Below are 27,138 nucleotides of genomic sequence, written 5' to 3'. Positions count from 1 at the left end.
ATCTCAAAGTGATACTATCGCTAAGTATGATACATAGCAATTCAATATAGACAAATGCCTGGTGGCAATATTATTTTTCCACATAAAAGGCCACTTCCCCTGTATACATTCTCTGGGATTAAAACCTAGGATAGGCACAAGGGGCTAAACCAATATTTATTTTTTCAGTGCTCAGCCACCACAGCGACAAGTCAGTTCAAATTTCAGCAATAAGACCAGGGCAAGAATAAAACTGATCTGCGTAGTGGAATGTCCAATTTCTTCCGCTTATCTTGATACAAATCTCAACTTCACACCCTTTCCCATTATTCTTAAACTTGTGATTTTTACAAGTGAGGGTTGGACATTAAAATGATTTGTATCCTCTACAAGGAAAGAAATGCTTAATACATTCTTTAATTATAAAACTTATGTAACACCCCCCCCCCCCAAACATTTGAGAACATTTTCTCCCCTATTTAATTTAACCACATGGCTAACTGAAAACTTTCTTGCAGGAACAGGTAGTAGTCTATACTTATTGTAATGGTTTCCCTTCATTGCAATTTTTTTAGATCTATTATGAAGCAAAATAGGACACCTGTGACATTCATATGCAGTGCTAAATGAAGACATCTTCTCTGTGCCCCTATTTGAGAGAAGTCTATTCTATAAGAGAAGTGTTCACCATAAAGTTTTGTTTTAGTGAACAGATTATCAGAAAAGCTTGAAAATAGGAGCAAATACCAAATCTTAACTCTGTAACTCTTGTAATTTACACTTAGGACCCCATTTGCCCTAATGGAAGCAGATCTCCAACAGGAATCACAGAGTTCTGACTGCATAGAATGAACAAGCAGCTGCAAAGGGACAATAACCCAATAATCTTGACCTTTCAAATTTTATACTGACATGGTGAACATGCTGAACATTCCTAATATCCAGATATTGAACTTCAGTTTGAGTATGGAAGTTATTAAAATAAGTTTTGTTTTAAATCTACTGCCTACAGCCTAGTGCTTTAGAGATCCTCAGATGAAAGGTACTATATCAATGCAAAGTACCTTTTACACCAGCACTAGACCAAAGAGCCTTAGATGTGAACATTACACAGTTCATTTGTTGAGGACGTATACTCCATGCTGCGCAGGACAAACAATCTGCCCGCAGGAGCTTACAACCTATAAATATTGACTTTCTGCAAAACAGAATGTTTAAATAACCCTTTCTTTGGAGTAGATCAAGGGCTAACAGCAATCTATAGTTCTACATAAACTTTAGCCAGTCTAACAGCTATTGAGATGTCTCTCTTGGCATACGCTGTGGATTATGACTGGGTACAGGTGGTTAGATTGTATGGAGATGAGTCGGAAGGGCGGGGGCTGAGAAATCCCATCAGTACGTTCAAGGCTTGACCAGAAATGTCCACATTACTAGACACTTCAAGCTAATTTTAACGAAGCTAAAGCCCAGGAATAAGATACCCCTACAAAGAGTGCCAGTCCTTTGATATACCATTTCCCATCTCCTAAATGTTTAGTTTAGTTTTTAAATAATTTGAGATCCCGTTTCCATTTAAAATTGTGTTTTACATGAGTAAGTAAATTTCCAATACTTTGAATTATTCCCTTTTGTAAAGTCAAAGCTGTAAATTCTACCTGCTGCTCTCACAGCCATGTAATATTGTAGAAACAGGTGACGTTTAATTGTGTTGACTTTTTACAAGGTTGCTAATGGGTATCTCTTCCATATTAGTTAGAACATCTCTAGCTAAGTCTATTCTTCCAAACATGTTCAGCCTTTCAGCCGAGCACTGTATTAGTACAGGGAGGGGGAGAAGCAATGGTGCGATAGCTGTGCTTTTTAAACTAGAAATTGGATTCTCTTCAACTGATTTAACTTATGACCTTCTCAGCTGTTGGATCAAGTTGTTTTAGCAGGCACCTAGCCAGGGCAAGTAGAGCATAAGGGTATGCAAGTTGCTCTGCATTCAATCTCTGGACATTAAACTATTTGTAAAAGAAAAGCTCCTCCTGCGATTTGTCAGATTAAAGCAATTTTTATATGATTTTAAATTAAGCCTGTTATTTCAGTATGAGAACCATTACAATGTTTTAAGAGTTACATGGACTTTTTTTTTTTTTTTTTATCATCGTGTCAGAGATAAGTGAACTGGGGTAAGTTGGCATCTACGAGTAAAGAACGAGTCTTCGAGTAAGGAAGGTCTTCCTGGACTCTCTCTTTGGGAACTGCTTTCTAGGTTTCTTGTGAGCTTAGGTTCTAGGCATTTATTGTCAATTACTGTAGGGTGAAAACGTCAATCTCAGTTTTAAAAATGTAAAAATCTATAGATAACTTTTGTATTTGTAATCTTAATCTAAAAAATTGCTCTGGATTTGTTGAAAATTTATGTGAAAAACTGCATTTATGTACAAGTTGAAAGACTGATGTATTTGCTAGGCCAGGGCATTGTTGAGTCAGGAGATCTGGGTTCTATTCCCGTCTGCCACTGACGGGGAGTGACCTTGTGCAAGTCACTTATCCTTTCTGTGCCAGTTTCCTTTTCTGTAAAGGGGGACTACTTACCTATCCATTTTTGCATGGATCTCTTCAGATGGAAGGTGCTGTATCAATGCAAAGTTTTATACCAAAAGCCTAATTTCTAAGCAGAGTGCTTTACACAAGTGTGGCTTTAATTTCTTACTCCAAAAAGCTATATATTCAGCCATCATTTAACATTTACTGTATGTTTCCCCAATATATACCCCCGGGGTGAAATCCTGCCCCCAGTGAAGTCAATGGCAAAACTCTCATGGTTTTCAGTGGGGCCAGGATTTCACCCCTGGTGTATGTGCTGCCAGTGTTGAGACTTCCTGCACACTAGACAAAAGTATAGAACAAACGTGAAACCAAAAGAGGCACAGAAAATGAAAATCAACCATACATTTTCAGCCATTGGGAGAGAAAGTAAGTATCCCAGAGAAAAATTAAGAGACTTAGTTATATTGTAAAGACTGTTCATTTCAAAAGCCAAACACATTACTGTATAAACTTTATTACAAAGGTACTTTAATGAAGTACGTACAGAATGTAAAGAAGTATACACTGCTTTAACTCAGTTCTTTAGAAATTTCTACTTTCAAAAATGTTGAGTCATCATGGTTGTCCTTGAACATAGTGTTCATAGTTTGCCTTTAGCACAAATTCAAAATAAGGATTCGATTTCAAGTTGCCAAGTTCATCTGCTTGCAGCAAGTCCTTCACCTCTGGTAAATATTCACTGAGCTGAACTCCTTCAACACAAATAAACTTGCATTATAGCAATTGTAAGATACTTAGAAAGGATGCCAATGGAAACATCTGTACCTGTATTTCAATTCCTGATTCATTTGTTTGCAGTTGTAAAGACTGTTCTAATTCTATTTCATCTACTGTGTCATGCAGTGAAACAACTCTATAAAGTGTTCTGACTCTAAACTCTATAAACTGAGTTTATTGTTTAAAGATTATTATATTCCCCTCCTCAATTTGACCATTTGCACATTCTATATTTTAACAGTTATGTAAACTCCACAAAGTCCCTGTTTAACAAATCATACTTTTGATAAATTAAAATGGACTTAGTCCAAATGACTGGATACTGCAGCCCTTAAAAAAGGGTCAAGAATCAGATAGTTTTATGTTGCATTCTTAAATCTTATGGAAGTGCATTTCTTCAGATTTATAACCTTCAACCTTCTCTTATTTGACAATATAGCTTTTTAAAATTGTGAACATTATAGTTAAGGTTGAGTTACTATTCTAATCTCTTTTAGTTGCTTATAAAATTTCCCCCCAACAATTCGTGTTGAGTTGTGATGTTGCTTAAATGGTCTGAACTCAAGGCTTTTTGTTAGTTTTTTAAAAGTTTGAGTTAAAGCAATTAAGCCATTCTGAAATACGGTCCTGGTGTCTTAAAATTCCTCCTGTCTCATAGGGAATCTTCACACTGGAGGCTGAGTTCCATTGTATAATAATGAGTTACTAAAAAAAATAAACACTATCTTCCTGCAAAACAGATGTAATCTGGAGGCTCCGAGAGAGAGAATTTACATGTTTTGTCGCCTCCCTACAAAAAGATAGAATAGGGTGCCACATGGTCACATTTTTATCTGATGAATTACTGATGCAATTTTTTTTTGCTTCTTTTACACCTTACTTGTTCTTTTTAATAGATAAAAGCTGTTTATTTTGTTAAGTATGTTTTAAAACAAGGTTGACATACAGTAATCTGAAAAAGTATTCTTTACATATAACAAAACTTACCTTCTTTCAATAGCTTTTGTAATATTTTCACAAATATACTGTCTTTAGATGCTTCAATTGGATCATCTTTACCTTCTGAACTGGACCAACTGCAACTCAGAAAGTATAAATTATAAGTTGTAAAGTTGATTAAAAACCTGATCAAATATGAGAACAGGATAATTAAAAACCTGATACTAAAATAGAAATAAATGTTCTTGAAGTATACCTGTATTCTGTGTGCATTTCTACAGTTGAAAGTTAGTGTTCTTTGCATCCTGAACTGATTATCTTTTTAATATTTTAGAGAAAAATTTTATTAAAATTGTGGCATTACAAGACAATCTAATAAGGCAGATAATAGGAATGCTTCCCCACTGACTAAACCGTAACAGCAGAAAAAAGTTATCTGCTTCTGTTAGAGAACTCAGAATCAATTACACACATGGGTTTAAGTAAGCTAGTTTAAACAATTATTTTAATTATTCCACAATCACCATTCTGACAAGTTTTCTGTAAAAAGACATTCTTCAGAACACAGAAGCAAAGGAAACTTGCCAACATACTTTTTTAAACAGGAGAAGCAAAGGAAGAACAAAATGTCGAGTGAAAGGTTTAAAATTGCAAGGCCCTAACTCAGCACAAAATATCCTTAGTTTCTGAGGTTTGCAAGCCTCAATATGTGATCAGATATGCTGAGTCATTCAAGGGAAAGGTCAGGCTGCTGTTGAAGCCCTAATTCAAACCATTCTAAAATGCCTGGCAGAAAGGGGAAAAAAACGGATTTAAAATAACTTCCCTTGCTGTTGGCACTGGATTTTTCAGTTGCTGAGGTTTCTTGTCCCCAGTGTCAAATGCCATGCAGCCTGGAATTACGCTGGGTATGACTACACTGTAATTAGATACCCACAGCAGGCCGGTGCCAGCTGGCTCCAGATAAGGGGCTGTTTAATTGTGATGTAGATGCTAGGCTCAGGCTGCAGGCTAAGCTATGGGACTCTGCCACCTCACAGGGTCCTAGAGCCTGAACATCTACACTGCAATTAAACAGCACCTTGGCCTGTGAGCCTGAGACACCTGGCATGGACCAGCTGTGGGTTTTTTTAATTGCAGTGTAGATATACCCATTATTTCAGTCCTAAAACGGACATAATTACCTTGTGTGGTCACTGGGAAATGGATGGTTTGGTCTCCAAATAGGTACACTAACAACAACAAAAGGTAGCATCTTGGGAGAAACCGTTGTTCCAATGAGGTCAGTGGCAAAACTCTCATTGACTTCAACAGAGTCAGGATTTCACCCACAGTTTTATTGAGGAGAAAGAAAGACAGTTTCCTGTTACCCCCCTTTTTCCCTACCTCCAATCCTTCTACAGGCATTGGAGTGGTGAAGAGAATGACAGAAACTGAAGTCCAGCACTATATTAGGATGTTGCTAAGCATGCTTAGTGAGTCTTGGTGTTGTATCCAAAGAATCCAGTCACCATGTATAGTAATCAAGTTAGGGAATGTAACAAGCTCCACCCCTAAAAGCAGGTGTTGTGGAATGCCTAATGTAGCATTTTCCAGATGCTAGAGAATGGCCACTACCTCTTTTGGAACAGGGATTAGCCTCCTTGGCTACAGAACCTCAGTGAACTGGGAACCAAATCTGGAAATCATATGTAAACTATCTAAACACTATTCCACCCAAACTGGTTTGAATACAGATTGGCCCCATCCACATTGATTAGGTTTGGCTAGCCAGAGTCATGTTTAAAATTTGTTCTAGCAGAGTTTAAATACCATTTCTAAACTCTGTTCTTGGCCCAGAATGGACAAGGCCTAAAAACTTGTTGGGCTGTAATTGTGAAGGCTTTTAAAACAGGATCTACCCCCAATTTAATAAGGCGTGGGGAAGGTTACTAATCAGTAACTATGTTGCCTGCATATTCCCACTTGTAGGATAAATGCTCCTTGGCCATGTAAGCTTGGAGTTTTCTGGAAATCCCTATCCTTTGGAACCTCCCCTTTAAGCGGGAGTGGCTCCAACTGCTCTTCAGCTCCTTTTGACTGCCAAAGTTGCAGAGGGCATGGAATATACTCTTCCCTCATTGGTTATTTTTTTTCCCCTTCTGTCCCTTTGGAGTGGGGGGGTGGGGTATGACTATAGTTAAAAAATCTGACTGGACTAGCATTTGAAAACTAGAACATAAGAATGGCCATACTGGGTCAGACCAAAGGTCCAGCCAGCCCTGTATCCTGTTTACCGACAGTGACCAATGCCAGGTGACCCAAAGAGGGAGTGAACCTAACAGGTAATGATCAAGTGATCTCTCTCCTGCCATCCATCTCCACCCTCTGACAAACAGAGGCTAGGGACACCATTCCTTCCCCATCCTGGCTAATAGCCATTAATGGACATAGCCTTCATGAATTTATCCAGTTCTCTTTTAAACCCTGTTATAGTCCTAACCTTCAGGCAAGGCAAGGAGTTCCACAGGTTGACTGTGAGCTGAGTGAAGAAGAACTTCCTTCTGTTTGTTTTAAATCTGCTGCCCATTAATTTCATTTGGTGGCCCCTAGTTCTTATATTATAGGAACAAGTAAATAACTTTTCCTTATTCACTTTCTCCATACCACTCATGATTTTATATACCTCTATCATATCCCCCCTTAATCCCCTCTTTTCCAAGCTGAAAAGTCCTAGCCTCTTTAATCTCTCCTAATATGGGACCCGTTCCAAACCCCTAATCATTTTAGTTGCCCTTTTCGGAACCTTTTCTAATGCCAGTATATCTTTTTTAAGAAGAGGGGACCACATCTGTATGCAGTATTCAAGATATGGGCGTACCATGGATTTATATAAGGGCAATAAGATATTCTCCATCTTATTCTCTATCCCTTTTTATTTTTGGAGGAAAGGGTCCCCTACTTGTCATGGGCATTATCTAGAGCAGTGGCTCTCAACTTTTCCAGATTACTGTGCCCCTTTCAGGAGGCTGATTTGTCTTGTCTATCCCAAGTTTCACCTCGCTTACAAAAACCAGACAGCAAAATACAAAAGTGTCACAGCATACTGTTACTGAAAAATTGCTTACTTTCCCAGTTTTACCATATAATTATAAAATAAATCAGAATATAAATCTTGTACTTACATTTCAGTGTATAGTATATAGAGCAGTCTAAACAAGTCATTGTATGAAAATTCAATCTGTACTGACCTCACTAGTGCTTTTTATGTAGATGGTTGTAAAACTAGGCAAATGTGTAGATGAGTTGATGTACCCACGAGAAGACCTCTGTGTACCCCTGGTTGAGAACCACTGATCTAAGATCTATGAAGAGCAGGAGGGTTGCCTCAAACACTGGTGATGAGGGAAACTCTTCAGATCCAGTTGATTAAGTCTAGTAAGGTGTGTCCAGCACTGACTTTGGAGATCTGCCAGTCAAAGTGGCTCTATAGCTAGCTAAAACAATATCTAGGTCCCTGGTCTCTTCCAGTACCAATGATCCTGTTTTGTTGACTACAAAGTGAGGAACAGCTTACCAAAGTGTTTGTGTCCAACATAAGCAGAACCAAGGTCCCTGGAGCTGTCCAAGTCAACTAAGTCCAGTGCTGGACATCCTGGACTGCTGGCTCTGGAGAATAATTTGTCAAAGTAGTTCTGTGCCCAGCATAAGTGACGTGAAAGTCTCCAGCAGTAGCGTTAATGGACAATGCTCTAGAACAGTGTTTCTCTACCTTTTTTATACCGAGGACCAGCTTGCTGCCTTCCTAAACCGTGACCAGTTGTTGAGAAACACTGCTCTAGAAGATCCCAAGCTTGGGATCTGCTTATTCCACAATTGGAAATATGCTGTTAGCCTCAAAGAAGAAAATCCAGTTTCATAGCCAGTCATCTCTCCCCTCCATTAAAGGGCAAAAGAAAATTCAAGAAACCACATAGTTTCATTTTAATTCCCTAAATGTTTAAAGTATTTGTAGAATAGCTAGAGGATTTAATGGATAAACTATTACAGAAGTAGCTTTGTAAGTGATACCTCTCCTCTCCCTCTAAAAAGACACATTGTCCTGGACAGACTTTTCAGAATCTATATTAAACATACATATATACCATTTGAACATTCAATCTGATATTAGAAGCTGGAGAATAGTACAAAAATTTACAATTAGAAAAATCAATGCTATGAATAGAGAAAATTGTACCCTTCATGTATGTTCAGTTATGACCTACCTGTCTCTTTGGAGAGCTTTACAGAGAATTTTAAGCTTAAGATCATTTACATCCACTTCTTCCTCCTTCAATTGAAAAAAAAAAAAATTAATATTAACTGCTGGGTTTTTTTAAAAGACAAATAAAGGGTTTTTCCTAACCACCACATCACATCCAGATCTGAGAGTTGACTTGGATGCTTTCATTACTCTTGTTTACAAAAGAATAATTGATACTGGTAACTAGTACATAGGAACCTGTTTGTCCACTTCATTGTAGAGAGGCAGTGCAGTCTAGTAGTCAAAGCAACAGACCATCTCTCAAAACCCTCAAACAAAGCAAAACTGCCTAGTTTTGTTACCACTTCAACACTTGAGACAGGTACCTGAAATGAAGCCCATTTATGACTTGGGGTGGAAACAGTGAAAAATGTAGTATTTTCACATGGTTTTGACACAAAAACTTACTAAAACTTGCTATTTGTCCAAATTTCATTCAGTCATTTGGTTCTTTTGATTCACAACTGCAGGGGCTGCAAGCTTCACATAGCCTCTGAATTCTATTCAGCTCTGCTTACTGTAGATTAGCAATAACCTCCCTGTGCCCCACTTTATTGATCTATTTCACAGGAGTTTTGAGACTTAGTTCTTTCAAATCTTCAGATAAAACAGTACTGCATAAGTGCAACGAAGTATAAGAGAAAGTAAGCATTGTAATATGTATGTATGTTTCTACGCAGCTGTGTTATACTCTTGCATTGTCAAACCATCTAACTGGCCAATATATGATCGTTTGACCCTGAGTAATTTTGCACTACTGCCCTACTAACAGGACAATTGTTAGTACCAAATCTGAGAGGCTTGCAAAGGGTAAATAATCTTGTGTTCTAGAACAGAAAAGAATCAACAGGAGAGAAAAGATTGAAACTTACTCTACATTCAATGCAACATTTAGGGCACAATTACTTGTTCTATTTTTTTTTGTATGCTTGGCACACATTACAAAGAACAAATTTTGTGGGAAAGTCAGCAAAAATGGTGTAAAATAAAAGCAAATACAAACAGGTCCTCTAGGGCCTAAGAGATAAACCAACAGTGACTAGCAGAGGTAGGTCTTAATAAAAATAGAAAAATCAATTACAGCATTATGGTAAGGCTGCCATGTTTTTCAACTGCTACCCATTTGTGGGAAAGACCTGTTTCAGGAAACCACAAATTACTGCATTTTGGTTGAGATACAGTTACTAGATGAAAAAGATGAAGGACCTCGGTGTTCATTATGTCAGACAGTTAAGGATGGTTTCACCTATTTAAACCTAACTGAGAAAGTAGTAATAGCTAATAAGACCTTAAAGCATCTGATAGAAATTAGAAATAAAAATAAAAAAAAAACCTTCTGAAAATATCAGCCCCATGTTTGAGCTACTGAAAAGGGAGCATTACCTGCTGTTTTCAAACTTTTTGAGCTGAACCCCCTCACCCTGCAAGTTATAATTTTTGGTTATGCCTCCCCCCAACCTAGGCTGGGTGGCCTACTGAGGTGAGTCAGGGATGGAGGTAGCAATCCCTCCCCTGAGCCCTGCTGCACGGGGCTGGCCCAAGCTGCCTGGCGTCACCACCCCTACCCCCAAATGTTACTCCACATCCCACAGTTTGAAAACCTCTAGAAGCTGTTGCTAAATGGAAGGCAGAAATTGGGGGGGGGGCCCACGCTCCCCCCCCCCATGCATCGCCTCTACCTGTCTCAGATGGGGGTACATGTTAGACTACATTATTTGGAAAGGGGTATGCAGCCTAAAAAGTTTGAAAAACACTGCTCTAAAGTAATGCCTTGCAAAAATGCCCCTTGATGTTTAAAGACATCTGAGAAGACAGAGCTGGAAATGACTTTAGCTTTGACTTGCAAAGCCAAAAAGTTTAAGAAAATGTCTCTCACAAAGGGGTTACCCATTGGCACTCTGGCAGCCATAAAGGCTTTGGCTATTAGAGAAAAGTAAGTCTGTGAAGGAGGGGAGAATCACTTGTCTGAGTGCAACTCCTATTTTAAGGCAACATGGGCTGACCTGGCTCAGACTTCAACCATTAAAGGCTGTTTCTCTCCATCTGCAGCTGAGGCTATGAATTTCTCTAACCCCATATCTATCTCTATCTATATTTTAAAATCCACGTTAGCTACTCTGTTTTAAAACCCCAGTGTGCCCAGGGCAAGTTGTCTTACACGCTAGCTAGGTGTTCAGCATGACCAGATATCTATCACATGTTAAAATACAGTTTACCCTATCTACATTAGGGTTTTTTAATGTGTTAACTAACATGTCTTTAAAATACGCCTTTACCCTAGTGCAGACAGACCTCTAGCACAAATATTAAAAGGCTTGGCATGAGACCTTTCTGCTCATATAATGATGCTGTCATCACAAAAGGCCATTTGTCTTTCCATTAGCCTTCTTGGGCATCTTAGCTATTTAACCCCCTCTTCCCCAATCTCAGCTATTTAACCCCCCGACTCTTCTGGAAGCAAGAGTGTGAGCAAAGTCCTTGTGCTATCAGCTTTTTGCCAGTTAGAGTGTGACTGGGATAGCTAAGAAGAGCAATTAGGCAACCCATGTCTAGCCTCAAAATTCTGCAGTTTCTCTGGTCAATCATGCTTTTCCATGGGTGATAAAGATGAAATCCTAAATTAGGGTGACCTTGTCCACTCAGAAATTTTAGTTTAATTTATGCTTTCCCTTTTGTAGTGTATATTCTTACTCAGACATCTAAGTTTCTCTAATTTAAATGAGAAACTTTTAAATCTTATTTTCTTAAAATGACACGATATGACTATTTTCACAAAGGATGGTGGGAACTTGGAAAAAGGCAATGACAAATGAAAGAAGAGAAGTAACTAAGTCCAGTAACCCCATTTACTGCTATTCTCTCCCAAAGTAATGTTATTATTTACACTTAGTTCTTATATAGCAGTCAAATCAGGGTATGTGTGTTAAGCAACATTTTTCTGTTTAAAGTGGAAGAAAACTAATTCTGGGTCTATCGATACAATACAGTGTCCCAAACATTAAAATTTTTCTCCTCCTCCATTACATACAATAATGTGTAATAAAAGCACAAAATACAGGCAAATATTTTCGACGTGAAACTTTTCATACATAAAGAACAAATAAGAATTACTTAACAGGTATTACAAAAAGGAACTTTAACAAGGAAAAGACCATAATTTAAGGTCTAAATAATCTAAATTAAATAACTACATGACCAATAAAGTTATTGTTGGGTAACACAATGGCCTCGTTGTAGCACAAATCACTATCATACAGTGGATTCAAGCTGGAACCTTTTCTATAGCAACCTTTCCTAGATAATTTAGAAATAACACTGCTCTGAAATGACATGGCTTTTATTTTTGGCTGAAGAATGCTGCTCAGGAATGATGGTCCTGGAGAGGTGATTTTTGGCGTTGCCAGAATAAATTGTCAGCAAACAGGGAATAAGAGTGTGCAAGGAGAAATGGTGACCTCTCAAGATGCAAGCTTAAGACAGCAAGCCTTATGCCCTAAAGAGTACCATCATAATGATAAAAAGCACAGATGTAGGCCAAAGAAGTCTTGTCAATTTGAGGAGGCATGGCAGATTCATTTTAGATTATTTATTGGCACACAGATAAACTGATAATAGTGGACGAGTACTGTTTTCCTAAAACTGATGGACCCCCCCTTCTTGTTTGGTGATAAATTCTAGACTGGCAAGGTTCTCAATATAACAGATGGCCTACCCTGTTGCGGTTTACAAGGATAAGTGTTATTTCACTTATGATCTAAACCACAGTTACTTTTACCTACACCACATTTGACATATCTCCAAAGACTGAAAAACTAGAAAAAGTCACTTCCATTGGGGGCACCAAGGGCCAGTATGTAATCCTCAAGTTACAGTAATAACACCAGCTCAGAGAACTTAAAATATACTTCCTCTGATTCTGAGATCATCCAACAGTTTTCCTACCTCATCAATATATTCCAGCAGGTCCAGTGCTTTCTTGAAGTCATACTCATTAGCTCTTCTGTTCTCATCACATATGTACAGCTAAGGTATGAAAAGATTAAGTACAGAATTATTTTTAGCTTGCAAACTGATGTAAGCTGATATTGTGAAGAACTCTGTGGGAAGACCACCATGTATTTTCCACTTATGTGACCTTTTCATTGAAATATGTATTGATTCGGCTGCAAGTATTTTTATGGTAAGGAATATAGTCAAGGTTTTAGACGAGCATTCCACCCACATGACAATGGTCTGTGGAAAGACTATATTGGATATAAGGCTGCTATAGTACAGGTTTCAAATTTAAATGCTGTTTAAGGCTGCAGCATTCCTAGCCTATTGTAGCCAGAGCTTAGCTCCACAAATAAAATGAGCTCACAGCAATATAAAAATGCATGCACCATTGTTCATCTCCTGAAAACAGACATGCTTGCTATCAAAATCAGCCTTTTACATTTAAAACTGCAGACACTTACTTTGCAACTCACTCTTTAATACAGAGTCTCCATACAGGAAACCCTCAATCAGGATTTTAAATTGAAATTTAAGATTAAGACTAATATATTTTGTTCCCAGCCTCTGATTTTCACTTCCTGGTTGTAAACAGTGACTAAAGATACTGATCTGATGGTAGCAGGAACTTATTAGAGGAAAACTGGACAGCTGACAGTGTCCCAACTGCTTGAAAAGGGATTATGTGATATCTCCTCCTCTACCTCTTCCCCCTAACTAGCCTAGTTTAAGGTGTGGGTAGAGGGCTCAGAACCTGCTGACTATTAGGGCAGGTCCAAGAAGACAGAAGGACAGTAATAACAGAATGTGCAACTTGCTGCTTCTTTTGTAGAGGCTGTATAGAGAGCAATGAATATAAGAAACGACACCACTGATAGGTTCTGGTTTCTTTTGAAGGTGACTGTAGCAACATGCTGCCACCATACATTCCTCTGCTACTTTCTGCACACGTCAGTGGGTGATAAGAGAGAAGCAGGTGAAAAGATCATGCTACCAAAAAGGCATAGGAACTGGTAAGGCAATTTGTGATTGTAGCTACTACTGCAAAAAGAAGTGAGGGACAAAGGAGAGAAAGTCAGCGCTGCCAGTGATTGTTGGCTGGATTTTCTGTAGGGGATCAAAGACTTTCTCTTGGCTCTCAGTGCAGTTGGTCATCAAAATCCCCCCTTCCTGGTTGCAGCCCTCCCCCCTCTTCCACTTTGCAGCATCCCTGTCTTCCAAAGGTGAAAAGTTCTGGGTCCCTTCTGCCTCTTAAACCAGACTCCAAGTTATCATTTATCCACACAGTGCCCCAATCCAATAGCTCAGCTCTTGATGCTGTTCTGATTTGCTCCATGCATCATGACAGTGCACATGTTCAACCAGGAAGCTAAAGCAGGAACTGGAAGCAATACCTTAGAGTTTAATCATAAGCCATAACGGAGGCTTAAGTATAAATAACCAATTCATATTTTACAACTGAGGGTGGGATGGAAACCATCCTTTAAACAACAAAAAGACAATTCAATTCTGATCTTCTCACCAATTCTGTTGAAAATACAGGCACATAGGTAAACTTTAGCTAAGAAAATTTGAGATACATACATCGATAAGCTGAGGTGCAGTCAATACAGGCATGACGCTGAGGTTCAACTGTTTATCAGCCAGCAGTTGTTCAGGTAAGGTCTCCTGATGCAACAGAAAACGCTCCTGTTCTGATATTTCTTGCATTTAGTTAGGGAGAAGAATATTTCACATTATTATTTATATTATGAGCATTGAACATACAAATAAATTCTGACAAGTCACAGAACTATTCAGGTTTACAAAGTTATTTGTCTTAAAGAGTGCATTTATTTAGGGTTTTTTTAATTATTTGTATTACAGAAGCACACAGACTCCCCAGCTGAGACTGGGACCCTCATTTGCCAGGCACTGTACAGAGACAGTTCTTGTTCTGAAGGGAGTACAGTTTAAATAGCCAAGAGAAAAGGTGGGAGAAAGGATGTATTAACATAGAGAGATTAGGTGACTAGCCCACAGTCACATAGGTAGTCTCTGGCAAAACCGGGAACTCAAGCCAGATCTCCCGAGTTCCTAACTCTTAAACCACAAGACAGACCATTCTCTCTCTCATTTGGGGCTCTCATCATTACGTTTCAAAAGCGTTTCTTCACATCAGCATGTCTATATGTTTCCAGAGTGGCTGCTTCTCCAATGTGCAAAACGACTTTTTAACTTCAAAATTTGATGCTGCCAATTTATTTTATTTAAAAAGTTTATGTAGGATATTAAACATATTAAAAGCTGAAGCACACAGTTTCAAAAAGTCTGCTTAGTTACCATTAATATCCTTTGTAATTTTAATATTATTTCACTTGGGGTTGTACAGATTACTGTTCACCTCCCTCAAAAACTGAAAGAGGAGCTTTATACATCCCCAGTCTGAGTATTTTAATTAAGAACGCAAGTTAAGATGACAATAGTGTTGATATGCAGTGAACTGTCATTAAGTTTAAAAACACAGATAACAGGAAAGGGATGATTCAAGAACAGCCATAAATAGGTACTAAAACAAATAAACAAAATACTATTGTATTAGCGATTGTGTGAAATATGTTGCAATGCTCCCCCTGATTGGCAATATTACAGCAGCTATTCCTGAAGAATCTTTCATGAGCCTTTCTACAATCTGGTAGTAAAGACGCAGCAATAGTTACTATCACCAGAAAGGTAGATTACATTTTAAAAACTGGGGCAAGGTTGCAGAACTTGTATAGCCACTTGGAGAAGGGACAGGTGCTCTCAACCTCAATGGGTTTTGAATTAAAGTATTACGAAACCATGTCCCTACCAAAAAAATTTAAGTGACATTTAAAATAAAAACTGACAATCCAAATTAACAGTACACATGCTTAGACTTTCACATTGCAAATATACTAATAAAGGAAAACTGACAGGCTTTTAAAGTTGCTAAGGCTTTCTCCTGCAACTACATGAGGGCATATAGCACCATGTAGCCTCACCTCCAAAGGCAGTCAACATAAGGCTCCAAGAAATGATCAGAGGTGGTTTTGGGTTTTTTTAAATTGCAGTAGTTTTATTAACCTATTTACCAGAGTAGCTGATAGTGCCTTTTAAAAAATAACTATACACCCGTGAACTAGGGTCCAAATTTTCCAGTGACACTAGACAACACTGATGGTGAAAACTTCCAAAGCGCCAGCACTAAGGATTTAACTTTACCATGTGTAACACTTTAACAAGATTCTGATTAAAGAAATCCATTATCTTGCTGTTTTCTTTGCTCTGGTCTTATTTCTTACCTTCTATTTTTTCTTGCAGTAAATCCTCTGAAAAGTCAGATGCCAATGCAGCTAGTTTACTCAAGCCAAGAAGACTTTTCTTCTTTGCAAAGTATCTGGTCTCCACATTTGCCAAAGCCTGTAGCGTTCTGTGAGCCTAAAGTTAAGAAGGGTATTAGAAATAAAGGCACATGGAGAAAGAGAATAGATGGAATCCTTTAGAACTAAACCCTTATGGCTATTTTTTCTTTAAACCCCTCCCCCCAAGATTTTATAGGCTATAACACTCCAAAAAAAAAAAAAAAAAAAGTTGCACAACTTGGAAACTGAAGTTCTGCATTTCACTGTTCAGGACATGTGGCAATAAGACTTCAATATTGATGCAAAAGTGATATTAGTAAAATTATTGTAATAATTTTTTTAAGTTGTTACAAACTTGTCTGTGTCTTTTAATACATATAGCTACAAGAATGTTATTTCAAGGATGGTTGGAAATATAACAATACATATGTTTAGCTAGTTATATTACAAAATGTTAAAGCTAATCAGAGAAACTCCAAAGGTTTCTGCTTCTATCTTCCAACAACAAGCAAATTCCATGCTGACAAACAATGTAAACATTCACATTTTAGGAAAATCCTGCTTGTGAAAGAAATGCAGGGTGTGTGTTATCAGATCAATAAATCTTAGTAAAGTGGGCTCTAATAACCCCACCCTCTTGCAAGAAAACCTGTTTATGTTTTTAAAAACTTTAACATAAAACATATGATGTTGAGATATTTTAAACTTTTGTTTATTTCTTAATACTGAAATGACAAACACCTTTGTGAAATGCAGACTTGCAAATATGTTAGCTAATGCAATAGTCCTAATATAGCTTCTGATGTCATTGCTGTAAAATGCTTTACGTACCAACATGAAATTTAATGACCTTGCTAAATTAGTGTAAGATGACATTTAAGTATAGAATATTTATATTAATGATGAATGAATTAATTAGCAGCAGTGCACAAGCAAACCCTCACCCAATGGAGGAAGACAAAAAAAAAAGTCACAGTTCCAAAAACTGTCATGTGGAATCAACAACTTAAGCTGAAGACTTTCTGAAAGTTATTTAATTTTAAAATATTGTTTTGGGAACTAAAAAGATCTCTTATAGAAGTGTTTCGACTTTTTGAAAACAATTTCATTTCCTATCAAACTAATAAAATTGAAAGAATATCTCAGAACAGACATTACAGATCTAGAATGGACTGATTAAAAAGAGAATTAAAACTTTCAACGCTAGTTATCTGATGGTTTCCTGTTACAAGAACAAAGGCAATTAAAGAAATGTTGCATATTCATTAAGCAGACTGCATATTTCAGGAGCTGAAAGGGTCACCTAGCTCAACCCCAAAGGCATAAAGCTAATGAAAAGATAGCAACTGACTTGAATCTAAACAAGTCTGAAAGTTATGTGTTTTCCTATAATTTCATGACAATAAGAAGGAAAAGGGTATATAAACTCAGAGGTGAGCACACACCCCACACACACCCTGCGTTACCCTGCTCAACAGACCCTGTTACACAGCACTCTATAAACAAGCTGCCACAGACAGATAAGAAAAAAACAGAGAAGACTCAAGAAGAAACCAAACTATGGAAAACCTCCCCAAGACTTCAACATGGATTGATGAGAGGAATTTAACTAAGAACCTGCCACGAGATTAGATTTAAAACTCTTGCAATGATTTTGTTGGAATATCAAAATGCTGAACGGCTAACAGTTTCTTCTGTTAATCACTAAGTGCTTAGACCACGTATTCCTGGAAAGGAAACAGGGACTAAATATTGGTAAACCGATAAATAGTGGGATGTAACTGGATTTAAGATTCTTAATATTTGTAATTGGCCTGTTTTAAGACAGCTCCTTAAATGGCTTCTTCTAAGTAACTAATTTAAGTATTTTCTTCAATTTCATAGAATTTAGTTAAGATTGCTTATTTTGCCCAACAATAAACGGTTTGGTTATCTATAATAATTACACAGGCTTCATTTGACCCTAAGTTATTTTTCCCATACATTGTGGCACTCTGTACTTCAAAGCAGCACCACTGTCATACAGTTATGATACATTTTGTACAAACAATGCCTTGTGAGGTATCATTTTAAAAGTCTTGATCTGTTGAACATTAATATCCTGTTGGATTGTATGTGCTATACTTGTAAGTGAGGTTATGAAGTTTTGCTATGTGAATGTTACTGAAAAATGTTGTTATATTGGGAACACACACAACCAGCCTTTCAGGTACAACAATGGAGTCACCAGACGTGCTGATGGCCCACTGAAGGGAATCCACTCTCCCAACGACCATCTCAGCGAGTGCACGTATATAGTGGAGACTGCTTGACCCACGTCATAGCAAAAGATCTTTCCAGCAAACTGGAAGAAACTATAAAGAGGGGAAGTGACATCATGACTTGGCCTCACTTCCCCCACAACTCAACACCTGGAAACATGTCTGGAGGATAAAGATTTTGAACTGGAGAGAGTGGTCCCAGGCTGAAAGAGAGTTTCAGCCTGTGTACTGAAGATCTGTGACCTGTTTGTACCATCTATCAGGGTGAGACACTGCTTGATTCAAGTTCTGTCTAGTCTTTAGAACTCAGATTGCGAATTTACTTTTATTTCTTAGGTAACCAACTTTGATCTCTATATGTACTACTTATAATCACTTAAAATCTATCTTTCTGTAGTTAATAAATCTGTTTTATATTTTACCTAAAACAGTGTGTTTTGGTTGAAGAGCCTGGGAAAACTCAGCTCAGCTTATGAAGACTAGTGTGTGTCCTCTCCACATAGAAGGAGGGGCAGACTGAGTAATGAACTTACACTGGTCAGGCTTCTGACCAGGGCAAGACAGTACAGTTCTGAGATGCAAGGCTAGGGAGCTGGGGGGAATTGGCTGGAGCCTCTCTATTGTTGGTTCATGAGTGGCTGGGAGAAGCATGCATGTAACTCAGTTGGGTGTGTCCCTGCCTGTGAATGTCTGTGCAAGTACAGTACCTGCCAGAGGTTTGGAGCTTGCCAACAGCATCACAGTATAAGAGGCAGCCCACATTGGTGGGACAGAGGACTCAGCAGCCCCATAGTCCAGGTTGCACTCGGGAACCCTGTCACATACATAAGCAGTTTTAAGTATCTAATAAGATACTAAAACTGAATTCACAAATTTCGTCTCAACTTATCAAGAGAAAAGCATCCCGCCAGAGATGATGTAATCGCTGTTAAAAGCTCTCCACAGAGAGACATACAGAAGAGAGTACAAACAGAAGTAACCAGTTTATTATTTGTGGTCAATGAATCATTTGTGTTGTTTAGTTTAATGCTTTCTTTAATAATAAAATAGCCATGGTTAATAGTTATGATTATTTTGCTTGGTCTTGATCACAGTGTTCCCCTAAGGTATGTAAATAAAACCCTCTGACTAAACAGCGGGCTAAGTTGGCAGAAAGATAAATAATTAGTTAGAGCTGGCCTACCCTTTTTCTTGTTTCTCTAAATATTTTTTAGTAATTTCTAAAATAAAATTACCTGGCATCCAACAATTATAGCTACCCCATTTCAGCCCACAGAGATAAGACAGATCTTTATTCCTATACTATGTTCAACAATTTAAAATGTGTGTTTCATTGCTAGTCAAGAAAAATTGTCACATGATTAAAGGATCAAGTAAGCAGATGAATTGCTACTTTACACACTAAAGCACTGACTTTATTCAAATAGGCGCAAATACCGTATCAGAATGAGCTTAAAGGAGCAGTCTGACATGCAGACTGATTCACTTGTTACTTCAGGAATGTTTACTTAGCTAGAAACTGAAATTTATGTACAATCCTGAGGTAAAAAGTGAATCCTTGCCTATACATCTGGTATGTCAGACATGGGAGTGGAAAAATTCTGGTACGAAAATATATTAATTCAGAAATTAGTCTGACACTTTCAGTTCTTTTCTGGGTTCCCTGCTCATCTATTCCTTTGAAAAGAAAAGTTTCAGTCCATGTGAATAGGATGTCAGTTGTATTTTCCAAAAAATATTAACATGTTATGTTAATGTTCTACCCAGAGGAAAACAAAGTAATTTAACTCCCACTGCTACAAATCTCTATTAACTCAGTATATATTGATGATTTTTAGCTCCTTTGGTTTACAGAGTCATTGAAACTCATATTACAGCTCTATAATGCATGGGTGGGGGATATGTTATTCCATATTTTATACAAGAAATGTACACATGGGTTGAAATTAATAGTTTCTGGTTAATGGCTGGGAAAACAAACTAGCACCACGGAGTTCTACTCAGGGGGTGGATGAAGGGAAGTGGGCCCATGAATCAAGAAAAATGGGTGGGAGGAGACAAGGAAGAGAACAGTGAGAAGTAGGGGGAGGAAAATTTGTCAACGAACTGGGCAACAAAGATCAAAATTTCGAAGATCACAGAAATCAACCCGAATATAGAAGAAGCCAGTTTCAAAACCTATATGCACATTACTCATGCTCATCATTTAAAGGTAACTTGTAAATAATTTTAAAAATTGGACTAGTGACTTTTTTTTTGTTTCTTTACAATGTATACAAAAAGTTGGAAAGGATGATTTAAAAAAAGATTTACCACCTTTTAAAATATCAAGAATGTCAACTTAGGGTTTCCCTGGTTTTGCTGGAAGACTTATTGACAGCATTAGGAAATATTAATTGTGAACGCTTTTACCTTAATTGAAGGTGTGAAGGGTGTTATTCTAATAAAAGCTTCCTTGATCCAAAATATTAGTTACTGACATCAAAGAGTTGTGACTAGTACACCCTTACACTTGTATGTGTATTCAACAAATTGTTAGTTTTAAAACAAACACTTCAGTTAATTTTATATGAAGAAATCCTACCTTTTCCAAATCTTGACTATTGATTTCATGTAACCAGCTGAGATGCTCATGAGCTTGCAAGAAACTGGCCAGCTGTCCATGCTGAGCAATAGGCTGAGATAACAGCTTTCCTCGCTTTCCTTTTTCTAAGTACCAACGAAACAGGAAATCTGAAAAATTCTAAAGATTACAGGAGCACGAACACATGTTAAAAACTGATGTCAGTTTTTGTGTCCAATTTAGTTTCAACACAAATGCTATACAGACCACAGGTGGTTAGAACATGGATTTACCTGCTCAACAAAACCAGAGGGAAAAGTGTTTAACAAAATCCCAGTGAAAAAGCTAGTGTTTTGATCAAAAATATAAGTGTCTATGGAAGAGGATCTACACCATTCTCTCTACATATTTTAAGCTATAAGCAACTCAATATTTTTGTCTCAGTAGGAACATCCTTAGTATGAACCTTAGTTGTTACAGATTACATCTTTGTTCTTTACTTCTGGAAAGTTCATTGCAATCAATATGCAAACTGAGTAGGCAGGGAAAGTAGAATTTTACTTTGGAAGTCTGCCATAGGGATCTGAGTGGAGAACTTGCCCCTTGTTATGAATTATTCTCACATGCAGAATCATTGTCCATAAAATGCATTCAAGACTGTGATCTATTAATTCTCAAATTTCAACAAACTGTGTACACATCGCTTATGATTACCACACACAGCGTTTTACTATATTTTGACCAAATTATTTCTAACTCAACAGTTATAATAAAAACAAAAGGATTCTTTTGTTTGTATCTTTTTGGTGTGATATATAAGACCACTGTAAAGAATCACCTTTCTGTAAGACTTTAAATTAGATGCATGATTGTGGAAGTCTCTCACACACTTGCAAAGACAGAAGACTTCCAGAACACAACAAGTAACTTTACCTTGTGCATATACTTGCAAGACTTAGAAATAGATTAGGATTGAACATATGTTATGTAGTACAGGTGAGTCAAACAATTTAAAACATTTTACTTTATTGCCAAAGTGACTCAAAAGAAAATGACTAAAAATAGAAAAAAAGAGATAAAAATTGTTAGTAACTAAACTGACTACTGAATCTCCTATTTAAATTCATATCCTGAAGCTAACAGAATATCAGAAGAGGGACACCACACACTAAACAAGTTAAAATCCCATTTCTAGATACAATCTTTTTGTTCAGCAAGATTACTTTTACTTTTGTACCACTCAGAATGGAGAATCAAAAGAACAGGAAAAGAATTTTTTAAATATAAAAACCTAAGATATCAAAGGTCTATTAACTGGATTTTGAAAGCCTAAAATTACCATCAGTATTTTGTTGGCAATGATTTATATCCCGTTTTAATGCAGAACAAATGTCTAAATGAGTGAGAAAAAAAAGTTACCTGATCTGCAAACTGTGTCATATAACGTTGTAGTCTGGCCTGATTATCAGTCTGCTCACATATTTGTACCAAGATATCGAAGTCACAATACTTCTCTGCTAAAGCAGCTGCCAGCTGGTACTGTCCTAGGGAAACTAGGGAAGCCAAAAAAGAAACAAGTCAATCAAACACACTCGTCTTTGTCTGTAAGAGGATACATGTTGTCTTGGATCACAATAATAAAAATAATTCAAAATCTCTGCAATAGAAAAATAGCTGTATATCAAGTATGCATTCATTTGAGCTTTCAAACCACAACTGATATGCGTGCTTATGTAAACATGCATAAATTTATCATATATACAGTAAGTAGCACAATAAATCCGGGGAGATTTTCAGAGCCACACAGGCCTGTTAGGCACCCAGCTACCTCTGAAAGTAAGCACACCACTCCCATTTTCACATCTGAAATTCTTTGCTGTCATAAATATTTACAGTTCATAATCAGGCATCACCACAAGTGAGAAAGTAACAAGACAAGACATTTTGTCGATGTACAGAACAATTATAAGGACTACTAGATTAATATACACAATACGTTATTGGTCACTTCTATTTTGATCCAATGAAAGTCAAGAGAAATGAGGGCCATCACTGTGCTGCTAAGGAAATTAAAGCTTTAAACTGAATACAATGCTACAGAGCTTGTATATATTTACACGCTACCAGAATATATGTATGTTAGTATAAAAAGACTAACACATGCAATTTCTTTACTTAGAACAGAATTTTCAAAGACTTCCCTGATGATAATTTTAAAAGCTGATTGATTTAATATTCAACTGTTCTATTAATTTAATTCATTTTAAGCCCTAAAAAACATCAGGTTCATAAACTTACCAAATACTGTGCTACCTATTATAAGGGAGCACTGTTTCCAAGATGACATTCAACCCAAAATATTTTGGCTACATCAATGATAAGTTAAGCTATGATTATTAAAATCATACACAATTACCATTATACAATTATAATATTTATGCTGCTAGATAAATGTTTGATAAATATTCAAACAGACTTATGGCTAAGTGGCATACTTAGAAATATATTTTAAAGCTATTTTCATCCGACACTGTCAAGTCATATCAAGTTCCTGGCATCAGGCTATGCAATAAATAATTGGAAAGAATGCACTGAATTTACAATTCAGCAAGGAGACTTCTGTCTGCTACATAGGTTTGATTTAGGATCATTACAATAAGAATTCAATTTTCTTCAATCTATTTCTACAGCTAATTCCTCATTAAATAGTACAAACAAACCAACAACTAATATGCTGCACAGAAATGTCATTTTACTCTTGATATGGAACTTTTTTTTTTTTTTTAAACTTTCTGTATTTGCTTGGATCCAAACATTCCATGCATTGTTTCCTAGATGAATGGTTAATCCTTAGACTAAAGAAAAGAGATCAGCACTTACGAAGAGGAGACAAAAGTTCCGATCTTTTCTGAACATATTCCATTTCCAGATTATTGTATCTATCTTGATCAGCAGGCCGGTCCACAGATTTAAGCTGAGAAACAAAGCCATCTAGAAAGCAATCTAGCAGAGCCACCAACTGTTCAGCCACAATGCTACGGAGGTTACTGTCCACTTGAGGATAAACAACCTTCAGAATAATTCCATGCTGACGTACTATTGCTGTTCGTATGCCAGCTGGACCATTAGATGCTTGGAAAGACAAAAAACAGTAAACATTAAAAAAAAATTAGATTCTATAATTAGCTTGTGACTTTATGTATGATAACATGAAGGGAGCACAACTATAGGCATTAAAGAGACAGATATACCACCACATGCAAAATACAGACTTAGGAATTTTCTTTTAATTTCAAGACTAAAGGGACACTCTACTTACAAACTACCTTTTTATCTCATTTTTTAAAAACACATACTAGTGTTACAAATAGCACCTCATATTACATTATCTAAAAGATTGTAGTGTCTTTCACATTTTCAGTGTTTTCTTTGTGCTTCTGTCAGTGCCTGCACATGAACCAGACAAGCATGAGACGTTATCACACTGGTACAGTACTCTGGGAACCCACATGTACACAATTCCCCAGAGGGTGTTTAAAGGGAACATAACAAAAACGGAGCTGCTGATGTCTTAGTTCAGCTGGCTGCTCCTTTTTCACTATTTTTCACTGGTATAAATCATATAATTTCTGAATTTCTATATTAATTTTTTTTTAAATTATGCACAATGTCAAGATCCCAAAGGAGCAAAAGAAAGTAAGAGAGCAGTGGCAGAGGTGGTGTTCCTCCCCTCCCTGTGATCCTGAGACAGAACTAAGCAGTAGGGAAGTAGTGTGCACTTATGAGCTAGGGAAGGAACTTTTTCTTGGGACATTTCCATAGAGCTGGGGGAATACAACCGGATCTGGCTAACGCTTCTTGAGAACTATCCAAAGGTCAACAAATAGCAGGGGGCGTCCTTCCACAGATCCAGAAGGAAAGTGAATGGGGAATCTTTTGCTCCAGTTCTTGTCAGCAAAGCAGGAATGTACTGGAAGGCCAGAGCAGATGGAATAGGAGGTGCATAAGCTTCTGTGAGACGTAGCTAGGAACCTGTTTGAGCGGAAGAGGGCCTGGAGGCTGGAAATGTCTTATTTAGAGCTGTGATGGCTATGTACACCGCTGCTGGTGTGACTCAAATACCAGCGGGGAAACAGAAAATATGGAGAAAAAATATATTAAAATATTCTCATTTTTCTTTTACATTATTAATACGAAGCATTAATTCTAACCTTCCCATTTTATCCACAGGTTAACTCTGAGCCCCTAACTTGTTATGCCATTCATACAATATAAACCAAATACAACTAAGCAATTTTGCTTTTAAGTAATCAACCAATTTACATACCATAAATATAGACTGACATGCTGGCATTGACACATACTAAATTTATAACTGATTACAAGAGATTTGGTGAGGAATAGGAAAAAATTCAATCAGAAAAAAAAATGAAAACAAGTGTATATTGGGATTTTTTTGGACCTGTTTTATTTTAATAATTTAATTTTAAAAAGTATAAAGATCAGAAAATATTCTGAGACTGTTATGAGGCACTGCAAACAGCTCTAACTACTACAGGACAGTGGTTGTCAAGTTTTAGTCCACCAAACTCTTTGTCACAAGGTTCTGCATGCATCAGTGTAGCATACTTCAACACACAGAGGCCTTAACCAGCAAATTATTTCCCAGAGTTACTATCCATGCCAATGCTAATTCAGCTACATCAATGGGTGCCCTGACAAACAAATCTTCAGTGGCTTCCAGAGATTTTAACCTGTGCCAAGTAAACACTTCTACTGGAGAAGCAGCAAATATACATGAGAACAGAATCAAACTAACAAGTGACTTCGAGATCAGATCAGTAGAGGTTGCAAGAACGAGGAGGAGAATAAATGTTATGTCCTCTCCCATAGCATAGGACTTTAACAGTAACAACGTTCATCACATTAAAACGAGTATTTTCATCTTATCTTCCTCTTACTCCTCTCCTTCCTCCTCACATTGCTCCAACCCTCATTCCCTCTGGAGACCTGCTTTGCTGACTGACCTAGTAAGGAAAACTGGAGAAGGTGATCTAGGCCATTTGCAGGAAGGGTGTGAGTAGCTCCTAGAGCAGTGCCAGAATGCCCAATAAAGCCAGGGCGGTAAGCCAAATGGATAGAGCTGGGTAGGTGTTGAGGCTCAAAGGTGAAGTTTGCCAAGGAACAGGTTGAGGAGGGAGATCTGAACATCTGGAGAAAGATCTTTGCTTGATGCTATCAGGAAAGAAGGGGTGGGAGAAGAGGAAGAAGAGTATATTTTTCCTACAGGTGGTTATGACCTCTCTCTAATGAGATAGAGAATACTGGTGTTGAAGGCTTGATTCTTTTTGTTACTGGGAAGGTCAGTGCTGGTAGCATGGTAACCAAGCTGGTGCTGGTGTCTCAAGGTCTGTAGCTGAACTATCTGCTGGTACTGCTGAAGATTTTTGTATCAGTGTTGGGTCTGGTACCAAGGGTCTTGATGACAACAGGGAGTCATTGTCAGTAATGAGTTTTGGTGTTGGGAGTGGACCTGATTTTGCTTGGAGCTGGGTGGAGCAAAGAGTCTGCCCACACTAGGCAGTCTGAAGAGATTAGACTTTTCGGGTCACTTAACAAGAGTCAGAAACCCATGACTTTCTTTCGTTTTTTTGTTCTCTCTGGGAAACAGGACTGCTAGTAGAGCCATCCTTAGAAAGCAGCTCAGATGTGCCCTGCCTTGATGTGGTGTAAGTGTTATATTGGATCACATTAAAGAAGTTTTGTATTAAAATCACAAATGAATTTGATTCCCTATAGTTTAAATTCCAGGGTATTACTAATTAAGAGGTCTCTTGGTTTTTGGTCTCTTATTTTTACTGTTTCTCGCCCTCTCTGTGTGAAACTTGCAAGCTGCTAATTGTGTCAGTACATCCTAAGACAGAGTCTGTTCTCAAAGCAATACTTTGTAACAACAACTACTCACACAGAGAGAGACTCAAAGCAATACTTTGTAACAACAGAAACTGCACACAGAGACTCCTCGCCCTTTTGTTGTATTCATCTCGCTTTCTTAACAATTGTGATTAAAACAGAGATAAAGGATGTATGTGATGGATGCTTGGTGTGGATAACAAATGAATGATCAGGGAGGTGCCAGCCTAAGAATCCAGTGTCAATCGGCTGAAGAAGGCATCAAGTGGAAACAACCAGACAACCCCCAGAGGGCAGACTGGAATCCACCCAAGCCTCGAGGATGGGAGAACCGAAGAATAAGATAACATCTTGCAGCACAGAGCCGTCAGGAATGTGCCATCTGCTGATTGATTCAGCAACAGCATGACGAAGCAATTCCCATAGACTGGCATAGGAAGAAATTCCTATAAAAATGGACTCTAGAAAGTGAGAACTTTGGGGTCTGATTCTGCAAACCAACTTCCAGGAGTGTCAGATGTGCAT

At 37.6% G+C, this 27,138-nt stretch overlaps 1 protein-coding gene across 1 annotated transcript in view; it reads right to left on the bottom strand.

Moving 5' to 3' along the window:
• NUP133 (nucleoporin 133) overlaps window positions 1-27,138 on the bottom strand; it is a 67,532-nt gene continuing 40,394 nt past the window's right edge. The window contains exons 18-26 of the mRNA XM_074948827.1: window positions 23,581-23,832; window positions 22,120-22,253; window positions 20,722-20,880; window positions 15,817-15,952; window positions 14,096-14,214; window positions 12,461-12,541; window positions 8,481-8,545; window positions 4,285-4,373; window positions 1-3,272 (exon numbers count right to left, since the gene is read on the bottom strand). Of these exons, the coding sequence (XP_074804928.1) occupies window positions 3,136-3,272; window positions 4,285-4,373; window positions 8,481-8,545; window positions 12,461-12,541; window positions 14,096-14,214; window positions 15,817-15,952; window positions 20,722-20,880; window positions 22,120-22,253; window positions 23,581-23,832 (1,172 nt within the window). The 3' untranslated portion in view covers window positions 1-3,135. The remainder of the gene's footprint in view (window positions 3,273-4,284; window positions 4,374-8,480; window positions 8,546-12,460; window positions 12,542-14,095; window positions 14,215-15,816; window positions 15,953-20,721; window positions 20,881-22,119; window positions 22,254-23,580; window positions 23,833-27,138) is intronic.

This window comes from Natator depressus, chromosome 3 (genome assembly GCF_965152275.1).
Source record: "Natator depressus isolate rNatDep1 chromosome 3, rNatDep2.hap1, whole genome shotgun sequence".
NCBI classification, from domain to species: Eukaryota; Metazoa; Chordata; order Testudines; family Cheloniidae; genus Natator; species Natator depressus.
Note: the sequence above shows the minus strand (reverse complement) of the source record. Positions and strands in the feature narration are given on the sequence as shown.